At 36.3% G+C, this 13,975-nt stretch overlaps 1 protein-coding gene across 1 annotated transcript in view; it reads left to right on the top strand.

Annotated features, from left to right (window-relative positions):
* ASAP1 (ArfGAP with SH3 domain, ankyrin repeat and PH domain 1) overlaps positions 1-13,975 on the top strand; it is a 128,460-nt gene that overhangs the window by 96,698 nt on the left and 17,787 nt on the right. The window contains exons 20-24 of the mRNA XM_009881016.1: positions 164-231; positions 2,694-2,801; positions 4,134-4,370; position 5,212; positions 13,938-13,974. Of these exons, the coding sequence (XP_009879318.1) occupies positions 164-231; positions 2,694-2,801; positions 4,134-4,370; position 5,212; positions 13,938-13,974 (451 nt within the window). The remainder of the gene's footprint in view (positions 1-163; positions 232-2,693; positions 2,802-4,133; positions 4,371-5,211; positions 5,213-13,937; position 13,975) is intronic.

Here is a 13,975-nt window from a genome sequence, read left to right as displayed (position 1 = left end):
ATGAGCACTTAGAATGGAATCTTAAGAGCCACAGCAGCTATAGAGTAAATAGATGGTTTTGATCACTTTTAGAAGTTTCTCTGCTAAAAATAGAGAAACTTGATTAATTGATTCTTTAGACATCTCAAAGAATTGTTGTCTTTTTTCATTGTTAATTTTGTAGTAAACCAAGCTGGAGAGACGGCTCTGGACACAGCAAAAAGAGCGAAAGCTGTCCAGTGTGAGGAACTGGTAAGAACTGGGGGTGAAAAGGCCGGAGGGGGGAGGAAGTTTACTTCCTTAAAGATGTGATCTACTTAGAATATTGTTACTACTGTATCTCAAACTTGATGTTATTGCCAGCTGGCTGTATGCTAGTCTGAAGGCGCTATCATACATGAGTATTTTCTAATTTCACAACACAAGAGTCATTTTCTTTGAAATAGTTTAAGTAAAAGATCTTCCACTGGAAGTACTTAGTTATTTTAACCAGCGTATATGAAGACCTTACATACTGGAGGGTCAAGTATTTGAATACCCATTCATGCATCATTCTAGGAAACTTGAGCTTCATCACCTCAAAAGTTCTTCTTAGAGGCATTTCTATCAGGACTATAAAACAACCCCTGAGATATTAAATCTGTCAAGGCCTTTTAGGTCTGGATCTTTGCTTGACTTTTCCTGCTTTGGCTTTTTCCACTTTATTTAACAGGACAGATAGTTCAGAGATGGTGAAAGCCTGCTTACAAGGAGAATTGAAACAACTTGAAATTAAACCTTCTCAAAGGAGAAGGAAGCAAAACTGTAATGTCTGGAAGTTAGGGTATCAAAAAATGTAAAACACCAGCTTCTGTGTGTATTTAGAAAGCAAAAGCTTACTGGAATTTTGAGAATGTGTGAGTGATGTTAACAAACGCCACCCAAGAAAATTATTGGACTACAAGAAATAAAGGTGTTAAAGGATTTTCCCAGGTTCTCTTCTGAGGCAGTTAGCCAGGAATAAGATTCTACATGAGACCAACACGCTTGTTTGCTCTTAGCCCTCTAAGGTGCCTCTCACCAGCATGCATTTAGTAGGCAAGTGAATTCAAGTACTACCAAGGGATTAAAAAGTCTAAGTAGTGTGGCAATTTCTCATTCAAGACAAAGCCAGAAGAATTTAAAAAACAGTTGTCACTTGCTGCTTAATTCTATTTATCAGAAAGATTTTGCCTCATTTTGATGATCCAAGGAGGAAATCTAATTTTTCTCTGCAGCTGGTAATTTTAATACCTTTCCTTTGACAATTGAAAGTTCTTGTCATGTATTAATTAATTATTGTGTAATCAAGAGAGCTTGTCCTTCACAAATCAGAATAATTTTCCATATTTCTGGGGATGCAAGTCAACATTTTGCTGTGGTTGATAAGGTAGAACTCTCACTGACTTCTCAATTACTCCCATGTCTGCTGCGTGCGTAAGCGCTGTTTCCAGTGTTTCAAGTATTCTGTCAGCTAAAAAACAGATTAGCTGTACAACACACAATTGGTATGGATTGCTTTTTTCCTTGCAGTATATATTTAATAAAGCAACATCTGCCATTAATGTGGACCAACTGATCCTATTGTAGAACAAAACCAGGTGGATGTTATCAGTGATCTTATCTTGCAGTTAATTGTTTCAGTTGTTGTAACTGAAATTCTGCTAATATCTCACTGAGTATTTCAGTTAACTATAATAGGGCATTTACGCCTCTCCTATTTTCTTCATTTTTGAAGAAGAAAATTATTTCTGCATTTTTCTCAAAAGTAGCAATGAGAGTTAAGAGTGAAAAAGAAAGAAGAGTGAGCATATTGTTTACCATGGGCAATAAAAAGTACAAAATAAATAAATAAATAGATGTTTGCGATATGAGAGATGTACTAAGCTGACTTCTGTTGCATAGCTGGAGTCTTAACTGTGTAATTAAATTCAATTTCAACTCAAGTGGGTACATTAGTACTCACATAACAGATTGAAAGTACTTTATTTCTTCCAAATTTTATTTCAGGAAGATGGTTAAATGCTCTCCTGAATCAACTAATACCACGTAGACTACATTTCAAAGGATGTGAAGGAATAAATAATGATGGGAAATCTAAGCACTGAAAAGGAGAATTTGTTTCCTCAGGATAACCACGAATTGAAGTTTTCTTTCTTTGCTGAGCACTGAAGTAGTAGATTTTTAAAGAATGTGAATATATTATTTGGGCTGGCAAAGTAGGGGAATTTTGTGCTTAAGACACACTGGCCTCATCCAGTGAGAGGGAAGGGAAATATTTAAATAAAGGATAAATACCTTTTATTTTGATTCCAACACAAGGATTGTCTTTTTGGAGGGGTAATAGTTGTATGTACTGGAATTTATAAATAGGTTTTCCCTTTCCTTTTTGGAAAGGAGGCCTCCAGATACATTCAGCTTTTGTGCAGATACCTTCTCTTCATGTCATCTTTTCAAATGCTTGTCACACATGGCAACTTCTGCCCATTTTGAGAAAATCTTCCCTTTTAGCTGTTTATCTATACCTCAAATAAATGAAGGATGTTTCCATGATTGCCCTGAAATGGTTTCTTTTTAATGTCTGGAAAAGCTTTAAACCTCTAAATATTTCAGTTTCTTGCTTGCTTTTACAAAACTAACTTTGCTGACACCAAAAGAACAGCAAGTATTTTAACAAGAACTGCTATTTCTTTCAGCTTTCTCAAGCCAAGGCAGGAAAGCTGAACCCACATGTCCACGTAGAGTATGAATGGAATCTTCGGCAGGAAGAAATTGATGAAAGTGATGATGACTTAGATGATAAGGTAAGCATGAATTACTGAAACGGCTTTGCACTAAAACTGTCAAACTTCCTGTTCTGTGGAAATGAATTGAAATTGAGACCCAGTTCAACCTGGGGGGGGGGCAGGAGGGTAGTTTTGAGGCCTGTATTAAAGACTGCCAAAGTGCTTTTTGAATACATTTTGTCAACCTAGTTATTATGGACTTGAGTTTCAGAAGTTTTGCTTTGACAAGGTATACAATGTAATATAAATCAGTAAATGCAGATTACTTTGTTGTCATTTTATCCCCTTCTGAATTCTAGGTTGTTCATTTTTAGCTGGAGGAAATCCAAAGCTTACATACTTATTTTAGCCATAAATTAATTAAAAACCTAGCTGTTGAATAAATAACTCTGTTTTTTCAAAAACTATGCTGTGCGCTTTATTCCTTATTAAAAAAAAGAAGTAACAGAAAGAAAAAACTGGAGGGCATAGGATAATTGCCAGCCTAGAACACGTGAAAACTTAACCTCAGTGTCCTACTTTAGCAAGTCAGTTAATTACTCTGTGCTCTGCTTCTGTAATAAATGCGAATACACCTCTCCTATTTTATATGGGTACTGTAGAAAGAAATGTGGTCAACTTTTCATTTTCTGTGACACTTGGGACTGAAAAATTCAGAAACCGAAATAATTTACATGTCCTCAAGCACAGTAGAGAACAAAATGATTATCTGTGCAAGGAGCCTCAGGAAGATGACTAATGCTGTATTGTAGGTAACAGCCCTGCCCGAACCAGAGCTGCACTGAAACAGATTGTGCTCCATATGCAGCTATTAATATACAGCAGTCAAAAATTGCTGTGTAAAATTTCTTCAAAGAGCAATTATATATGTTTAAAAGAAGAGACGTACCACTGAATATATTGCTAGTTCAGTCAACAAATAAATCACATGTGTCAGAAATGGTTATTTATTTTTAATATGCATCAATGGGGTAATATAGTTGATGTTTGAGAACAAATATCTGGTCTGAGTAAAGAGCTATTTGAACTGAAAGTTACTCTTATATTGTAAAAACTTTTCTAGGCTTTTATTAATATATTATTTAGTATGTTATTATAGCGCGTCTGCTGCTTTACGAATAAATCTAACTTTGTGTACACGATGATTTGCTGATGCTACAATCTTTATTTTTCAGTTAGAGGATCTTTCAGGTTGGATGGTTGAGAAAGGGAGGAATGTGGACTTACTTGTCCAATAATGAAATTATGCCTGTATTCACTAGGCTATGTTCTGTTATATTCTTTCCCAAACATAGCAACTATATTTAGTATTTAGACAGCTGTATAATATATTTGTTTTTCTGTTCACAGCCTAGTCCTATAAAAAAAGAAAGATCTCCAAGACCACAAAGTTTTTGTCACTCTTCGAGCATTTCTCCCCAAGACAAATTGACTCATCCTGCATTTAGCACTCCTAGAGACAAGCAACGACTCTCCTACGGAGCTTTTACCAATCAGATCTTTGCTTCTACAAGCACGGATTCACCCACCTCTCCAACTGCAGATGCTCCTCCTCTTCCTCCTAGAAATGCTGGCAAAGGTAAGTCTGTCTTCAAACTACGCTTGCAAGCAGTAATTTTTCCACAGTTGTCCTTCCTTTAACCAGGTGCATTACAATGTTTCAAGATGTAGCGTGCTTTAATATTACATTGATGTGGTAGTACTGTGCAATGCATTTTCAAAACTTAATAAAAATAAAAGGGACACACACTTTGTAATGGAATTATTCATAACAGTGTACATGAATGGGTGAAAAAATAAAGTAATGCTCTGCTAAATAAAAGTTGCTTCATTTTATGTAGAAGTTCTGTTCATATTTTGCAGAAGCATTTTTAAACATTTACAGTCGCTGTTGTGGTTTAACCCCAGCTGGCAGCTAGGACCACGCAGCTGCTTGCGCGGTTCTCCCCCTTCCCCGAGAAGGGCTAGGAGAAGAGGGAGAAAAGGAGGGGAAAGGGAAAGGAAAGCTCTGGGTTGAGACAAAAATAGTTTAATAGAACAATAATAGAAAAGGAAAATAATAATAATAATAATGACACAAGTCACTCTCACTGCCTGTTGAATTGACACGATCACGAGTACCCGCCCCCCGGCCAACCCCATTTATATACTGAGCATGACTGTCTATTGGCCATTCCATCCTTCTGTCTAGGCTCCTTTTCACCTTCTATGGGAAGCTGGAAAAAGTCCTTGAAAAATATAAACAACACCTGGCAACAACTAAAACAATATGTGTTATTGACATTCCTTTCATAGCAAATCTGAAACACAGCAACCACTAGAAAGAAAATTAGCTCTGTCCCAGCTGAAACCAGGACAGTCACAAAAATACCTTTGCTTTAGAAAAAGGCTGATGGTCCATAGCGCTATACGATGACGTGCTGCGTAGGGTCTGGCAGAGAGTGAGGAAACAAAGCTTTGGAGGAGAGGAGGTGTAAGAAGACCCCCTCTCCTTGCACTCAGACAGTGTGGAAAAAGAAAAATACTAGAATAACCTGTGAAGTGCTAAGCAGGTTGATATTAAAGTTCCTTTCCTCTCAGTGCATCAACCTTCTCTTCTTCCATTTTGCCGCGTGAGAGTGGTGTAAATGGCAGAGAAAATATCAAGCCTATTGCCAAATAGTTAACAAGTCACTTAGGCACTGAAGATCTAAACATCACTCACACTTCCCTGAGTGAAACAACCATTTTGCTCTTGTAGCATTCTCCATAAGCAAGGCTTGTGCTGCAGTTTGATCACTTTCGCAATCTACATTTAGTTGAAATGAATGAGGTGCTTTTTCTTCCTAATAATAGGAATAGTTACGCTCTTGGTAGTGCTTCAAAGGGAAGAGAACTTCTTGCGGCTGTAATTGATCATGGTTCTTTGACCTAGATAGCTATAACTTTCAAATTTAGAGGATGTATTTATGGAGCAAAACCTGTTACTTTACTAGAATTTGTGTAAAGCTACTTTTTAGAACAAAAAAAACCCCATTCATCTTTTCCCTGTTTTTATGTATTTAATTTAAAAATAGCCAAATTTTGTTTTAACGGTAGACTTGTTAGAGAAAACTTTAGTTGTGATGAAGGCTACAGTATAGTTTAAGGCTTCAGCAGTTATGCTGATTCTCCCTTTTGTTAGCACTGCTATAACTTCGTACTTCACTTCCTCAACTAGTAGTTAACTTAGTTTTCAAAAAAAAAAAAAAGAAGAAATGCTCTCACTAAAATGTGAAAGAGTAAAAGGGGCGGAACAGAGTGGGTTGGCATCGGATGTCTGCTTTTACATGGTTCAGATACTGTGCTCAGAACAGTCCACCATCAGTCTTTGTCATGTACTGGCAACTTTCAAATTAATCCCTTGGGTCCCTTTTTTAAACAGGTGTGTTTTCCATTAGGAGGCAATGCAATTTTGCTAGGGTATGTGTTTTTCACATGAGATTTCATAATCCAAGTTGCTTTATATCAGTTTCTTCAGGGACTCATTTGTATTCCTTGTAACTTCATTGACCTTCGTGTTGGCATTACAAAATTCTAACTTCTTCCTTCCTCTTCCCCCATCTTTTTTTACATGCTCCAACAGTCTTCTACTGATTGTCCATTGTCAGACGCAGTATGTTGGCTTAGATGTTCCTTTGCTCTGATCTAGGATGACTTTTTTTTTGTCGTAAAGTTGCAAGACTTGGAAACTAATGATAAATCCCATTTCCTTAAGAAAGTTCAGGAGCTTGTGTTTCGTATCTCTCTGTACACTGCCTATTATGTTGTCAGTTTTCAATGGATTATAATGAACATTATTTCTTTGTCATGTAGCTGTCATACGGACTTATTCAGAAAATTGTCTTTTTCTGCAGGAAGGGGAACATTTACATGCATATTTCATTCTAAGTACATATTCAAGTTTTGGAACGTTAGACATTTTCCTAGGTGTTCCTGCAAACTCCCAGATCAGTGAATCCACACAATACCAAAGCTACTTGGAAAGAAATGAAACACTGAGTTCTTGTGTGTGGTCATGTCAAGGATTATGCAAAAGAAATCCTTATTTATAGTATGATATTATCACAAAATACAGCTAACTATTGCCTGCTAATGGCAATAGTAACATTGATCAGAGTGGCAAATGCCAGATTCACAGTGTAAGTAACTACTGTTATGTTAAAGTCACTAAGCTTCTCTGCTTCAAACATGCCAAAAGTCTACAGTCTGTGAATGATGCTGGTTTTTTTGGTTGATTTCCATTCAATAATATTGTAAAGTATTAAATCAGTTTTTAGAAGTTGCAATTAAATACTTGCCTGTGATACACGAATGATTTAACAGACTCAAAATGACAGGGGAACAAAGTGATGAATGCATACAACATCCACCAGCATGGAAAAGTCACTCTAGAAGCATCATTGCAGATAAACTCATGCTTCATTATAAACTGTGCTACTTCTTGTTATCTCCTCCCCCCACGCCGCTTCCAGCTCCCAAACAGATTGTTTAAAAAAAAAAAAAGGAGCAGAGACTCAGCACTTCCATAAGACACTGGTGACACATCTGAATTTTGAAACAATCTGAGATAATTTTGTTTCTGTAAGAAAAAAAAAAAAAAATCCTTTCGAATAGATAATCTCTTCTGAGATTAGTAGTAATAGAGTATATCCCTTACATCTAAGTTTAACATAGAAGCTTACTTATCAAATGCTATTTTTTGTTAGAAAAGTTCATTTTAATAGCTACCTTTTTGATTTAAGATGATGTGAAAACATGGTATTATATTTTGCGCTAAGTTCCCTAAATACCAAGAGTAAGGAGAGCATGGAATCTGTAATTAAATTTAAGCTTACCTTCTGTCCCCAAATGTTATCTGATTTTTGTCCCTGCTCTGCTGAGAGGCCCCAGCAGATACCGTGGGACCCTGCTAGAACATGGAGACAGTCTGTAGGGAGCGGAGAGCTGCTGGGATCCACATGTTAGAAGGAGGCAGAGGTTTTATGCTCTCATAACGTTTTCTATCCTTCGAGACATACAGATAAAACTTTTTGAAATAATGTTGCATATTTAAACAAAACCACCTCCCGCTAGCCCTGTGTAAGCTGGCTTCATTTGCCAGTGAAGTTCTTGGTAGCAAGGTTCCGTGGTGTTTGCTGAGATGCCACAGTGGACTGGAAACCACCAAGTCTAAACTTTGTGTTGGGGAAAGAAGATAAGTTTGGAGCAATTTGCATAATGCACACCACTCTTGCCTATGGTTTTTAATGGATACGGTGTCTAAAAATTAGTCTGATTAATAGTAAAAATTGCATAGGTACAATTGTTGGAGCATGTGTATATGGGGAATTTTTTTTTTAAGTTTCGCCATATATCATTATAATGCAAGTTCAGATTTTCCAGTTTGATAACTTTTAAAAAAACTCTTAAAAATGCTGGAGCAAGATTTGTCTTGGGGTTTAATTATGTTCACAAAGCACAGAGCTGTGATGATTTTAAGTTAATGCTACTCTGATACTGATACTCTGCTACTGATAGCTACTATTTGCTATCAGTTCTGAGTTGAAGGTTCCCATAACAGAAGTGTGAAAGATGTGCCTGCCGATCAGCGCTCTCTGTGCACAGACTGATGAGCCAGCCTGAACTGATAACGAATATTGGCTAAGACAGTGTTACTCTACGCTAAACCACCTCATTTGTGGATTTAGTCTTGCTTTCTGCCATCTCCGCTACAGCTTTAGTTAGTCCTAATAGAATGAAAAGCACAGAGTACCTTTACAGAGTAGAGTGTCTGTGTAAGCCAACTTCTGTATGCCTTTTCCCATAGTTTATCTAAGCTTATTCAGGTGCAACTTAACTTGTGTGGTCAGTCAAGTCTTCAGTCTGTAACATTCTGAAAATCATCTTTTTCATTAATCTTTCCAGCTTACACCTTCTGGCGTTATGGCTCCAGACATCTAGTAGGTCTTCTGCCTCTTATTTTACAAAAAAGCTTTTAAAAAAATTCCACGTTAAGTACTCGCATGACCCAGCACAGTGGCTAAATAAACTTTTGCAGAACCTTAGTTGCAAAATCAACATGAGGGCAATGTTGCTAACTAGTTTTGTAGAAGTGCTAAGCAATCTAAGCCAAGTTTCCTTAATTTTAGCTGAAATCTGAATGATTTTTAATGTTTTTGCCTATTTCTCTCATACGGGATGAACACGGAGGTCAGGGATCAATTTTATGTCATGAAGTTACGTTTGGGATCTTCCATACTTACAAGTTTGCGTATTTTACACTCTCTTGCGCAGCTCTAATGTTAGGTGCGTAAACCCAAAAGCACTTCCTTCGTGGTGGTTCCAGTCCACTGCTGCTGCAGACACCAAGTCGTATAATCTGCTTCTTCACTTGATCAGACTCAATTTCGAACCAAATTACCTTATTTGCATTTACTAGTAACTTCTAGAAGTTGTCTGACTGCGTTGCTCGCAGGATTAGAAATCTTCTCAAGTCCTCTAAATTACTTTGTTCCTGTCCCAACGTTGTCAGCTAGCTTCAGCGATGTGTCCGTCATTGGTGTCCGTATGAAGGCACTACCTGGAGAGCAATCACACAGGTCTCCACTTCTGTTTTGTTAGACTGAACAAACCAAGCATATTTCACCTTTACTTATAGAAGGATATTTTTATTCTCTTACCATATAAGATGTCCTTTCATCACACCAGCCCTTCTCTGTACCGTTCCTCTTTAAATCAGCTTTCTTAAATATAAGTGATTGGAATTGTAGGGACAGCATTAAAACCTTGCTGTTTCTGCTGGAAATACTACATCATAAAATAAATAGGCTGAAGGGATGTTTTCATGATTATATCACACTATGGCATATCAGGCATTACACAGGTAGCTTCTACTACTGTTTTCAGCCAAAGTCCCTAATTTACAGTACAAATGCTTTCTTAGTCTAGAAATTGAACTTTGTATACACTGTTGTATTTATTCTCATTTCTGTTAACTCAGCCTTTGTCATCCAGTTTCTTTTGTTTATTTCGAATGCTTTCAGGATTCTACAGCTGTCTTGCATACACTTAAAGACTTAATTTAAAAAAAATTCTTATGTGTTGTACATTGTAGTTAAATAATACTAGTTATCCCACTCAAACTCTGTTGTATTTTTAGTACCATAATAGGAAGGGAAGGCTGACACCTACCGATTTCATGTGGGTTTTTTATATCTGAGCATCTACCCAAAATACAACATTCTTTAATATCAATTTGGGGTCCTTTTTTTTTTTTTTTTTTAACAGGGCTTTGTTAACATTAATTATAGAATATAAACCAGATGCTAATGTTGAATCAATGTATAGTTTTAGCTTTCTTGTTCAGTGTGATTGTGATAATTTTTTCTTTAATTATGGTCTTGTTTTTAGTACTGAAGATATATGATCTGAAATAAGCCAAACTGAAGAAGGCTTTTAGTAATACCTCTGCAAAAATGTCAGTCATAAGAACATTAAAAATAAGTATAACAACACTTGTTAATGAAAATACTATTTTTAATATAAACTTACTTTCCTTTGCAGTACCTGTTCTGCCATTAACTGGAATACTGGTTAATCCATATCTCTCATTAAGTGGTAAAAAATAAATACAAATGTGAGGTTTTTACACTCTAAACACACCATTTCTTGCGTGGATGGTAACAGCTTTGCATGGTTTCACAAGTACACAAGTTAGTAGTACTATACTAACTGCACAAAAGCTGAAGGGCAGCGCACTGTTAATTGCAGACCTTTTCCAGTTATTTACCTTACTACAATAAATTGGAAATTATTTGGTCTATTTGCACATGAAAGCGTGCTCTTTGTAATAAGAAAAAGTGATAAAAGATGACAACAGCTTTACTGGAAGCAACTGCTCCCCAGCTAACAGAAGAAAAGAGCGCACAATGGAAGCAAAATTTAAAAAAAAAAAAAAAGTAGGTCAAGATTTATTTTTTTTTTTTGCTTGTGTGAGGAAAACTACTTACATGAACAGTGAACTTCGCAGCTATGTGAGCAATCATCATTACGATGATGGTGGAGAAGAAATGGTTGGCTTACTTGCTGCCTGGTTAGAATTAGAAAATATCTTTGATCTAGGAAAATAACCAGTCTGATTATTACTTAAAAATATCTGGCTAGCCTTGCATAGTTAAAAATACCATGTAAGAATTGTTTTGAGATTTGTATCTATATGTGTAATTTTATAATAATTTTACTGACACTTTGTACATTATCAGATCTTTGTATTATTCCACTAGTTGTTTCCACAAACTGATGTAGATTCCAGAATGTTTCCCACATTTGCTTTATTCAAAGCATTATATGACTTTATACCTCTTTTTTAAAACGTCTTCTGTTGTTTTCCTTTATTTTCTGTTTCTTTGAAAGCAAGTTATTTTGTATTTCAGCCATCTAATCATTAGTGCATGACTTCTAAATTCATTTTTATTCCTGCTATGAAATTAATATTGGAACAAATGGGAGGAGGCTGAAAAGGTGCACTATTTGTAATACCTCAACACCTTTTCCCTGTTACTGTTGTGTGCCACGTGAACTTTTGAAAGCTACGAAGTGATAATGTTTTTCAACTCTTCTGTGAAGTCTGGAAATATAGTACTAGTGTGGAATATAAAATATATCCACATAACCACATTTAAAGAGTTTTTAATCCTACTAAATTTCGGTTTTGTAGAGAAGGATTCCTCATTCTATTGACAATAAAAAGTGCACATTTTACTTTATGTCTGAAGTTTCATTTTCGCAGTAAGCGTGCAACATTATTTCAATGCATTTCCTCCACTGTTTTATTTTTTTTTCCCCCCCTCTGTAAGCCAAGTTTGGACTGTGTCACTTGTGGCGGGGCTGGAGATCCCGGTGGCCTTGAGTGGCCGCCTGTAGTGCAGTGCAACCAGCAGGACACTAGGTGGGGGTAGGACAGAACCCCTGCAGTGGTGGCCATTCCCACTTGCAGACATTTTGGAAGTGTGTAACTCCTTTTTGAGATGTCAAGATAAGAAAAAAATACTGTACTGACATACTGTGTATGTTTTCTACATGCTTTAAAAGTCATGTTACCGTTAAGACTGGATATTGAATTTTCCTTTCTCCCTCACCATTCCTAGATATACTCTGACTTATGTTTTATAGAACAATCTTTGATTCATATTTAGTTAAGCGAACTAAAGAGTTTATAACATGCAGAATTCTAGAGTATTGTCAGTCATAATTTAGCATGAGAAGTTGGGGGGTTTTTTATTATTTTTGCTGGCAGAAACATTTCAACGCATGGTTTAAATTAGCTTGCTTTCTTAAGCTCATGGAAGAAATTAAAATGAGAAAGGATACAAACTGGGGAAGAATCTTATTAATTTGCACTACCATTTGACTGCTTGTCGATTAATGGTTTGCTGAACTTGGAAGTAAATTGAGAGGAATTATCACAAAATACATAATTTGATTTACAAGAGTAAGCCATTAATGGAAAGCCAGGCCCAAAGTACCTGCTGGGGGTTGTGGTTGAGAGATTCTTCTGAGCAGCAAAAGGCCTTCCAGGCTTGAATCTGGAAAAGAATAGATTGGATCACTGACTCATTATGGGCAGTTTTATTAATCTTTTCTTTGGGGTTAAGAAGAAAGAGGGGGTGGTCACCAGCTGAAGATACCTGGCAAACGTACACATGCTTATAAGATAATTGAAGTTACTTTTTTCAGTGGTTAGTATTTCACCTAAGGATTTTTAGCAAATATTACTCTTCACTAATTTTAATATTTTCATGATATGTGGTAATTTGGGGAAAAAAGGCAGACTTTGGTAATTTCCAGTCTACCTACAGAGACTGGTCATAAATATTTTTAAAGAGGCAGCTCTAGTTCTGTGTGCAGGTTATGATGTATGCTGATTAACAAAACGAAGATTTTGCTGAAATACTGTTCAAAAAAGTTAGGTTTTCAAAAATAGGCAAGTATGTTCTATAGTGCTGAAAAATACATGACAATAGACTCGAAATTGCAGGTATAAATAAACTTTGCATTTAAAACTTTATGTCAATCTTCTGCATTTATCCAGAGTCTGTGAGAGCAAAGCTCTTACATGCAAAACCCAACAACAAAAACCTTAAAGCTGTTCTAACCTAATGTAGAACTAATTTAGATAAGTGTAACAAGTAATTTCTTTTGGTGGTAATGGCAGCTGATTTGAGCAGTTGTCCCCTCGCTGCACGTTTGTGCCCTGCACTGCCTGCTTCCTCGAGCTCCTTATTAAAGATATTTTTTGAAGGTGAACGGTGAAGCTGATTAGGGAAAACTCTTGTCTTCCCTCTGGGTTATTTTGTCTTTTACTCTGTATCTGTTCCCATATCCTGTAAAACATGTGTTGTGTTGAATAATACTCGTCCCAATGTTGATGAAGGGCAAAATAAAGGCTTTAAGGGTAGGAGTAACTGCATAAGCTCTTACAAGCGATACTACCATTAAGTATCTAATCTCAGCCTCAGAAACGGCTTTTCTGATGTTTATTTTATACACACTACATACAACAATTTGCATTGCTTTAAAAATGCACATTCTGATGTATTTACGCCACAGGAAAAAGAAAAGGGGGGAAAATAGCTACAGGAAAACTTATTAAACTTACAGTCCTATTTTCTAAATGCAAAGAAAATTTGTAGATTTCTATTCCCCTGTCCCCCAGGTTTATGAACATAATTCGTATGGGATGATCTGGAGGGGAAAAAAATCCCTACATAATAGAGCATCTAGAAATCTATGTTATTCTGGTTTAAATGAATCGTAATTTTAACCCCACATGCTAAATATTACTTAATTTTAAGATTTCATGCTTTAAAAAAAAATAAAAAATGCCTAAAATTAGAAGTCCTGGAGTGAGTAACCCTGTATTTCTTAAACATAAGTACACGTGTCATTCTATTGTCAAGTTGCTTATATTCCCACAGCTAAGATGGTTAAAAATGTGGTGAACGTGTCGTTTAATCTAAATGGTGTTTTGGCATGGCTTGTCTTTTTATTTTAGTCTTTTGCTGCACTTCGCTGTGGGTCTGACTGTGAATTTTTCAGTGCTGCTTTGACGTTTATGCACATGTATTTGTAAGAAGATTGTTTGTTATTTTGCAGGCCCACCTTCAACCCTCCCTCTAAGCACTCAAACCTCT

This window comes from Charadrius vociferus, unplaced genomic scaffold, assembly GCF_000708025.1.
Source record: "Charadrius vociferus isolate BGI_N301 unplaced genomic scaffold, ASM70802v2 scaffold2, whole genome shotgun sequence".
Lineage (NCBI taxonomy): Eukaryota > Metazoa > Chordata > Aves > Charadriiformes > Charadriidae > Charadrius > Charadrius vociferus.
This window is presented reverse-complemented; position numbering and strand designations above follow the sequence as displayed.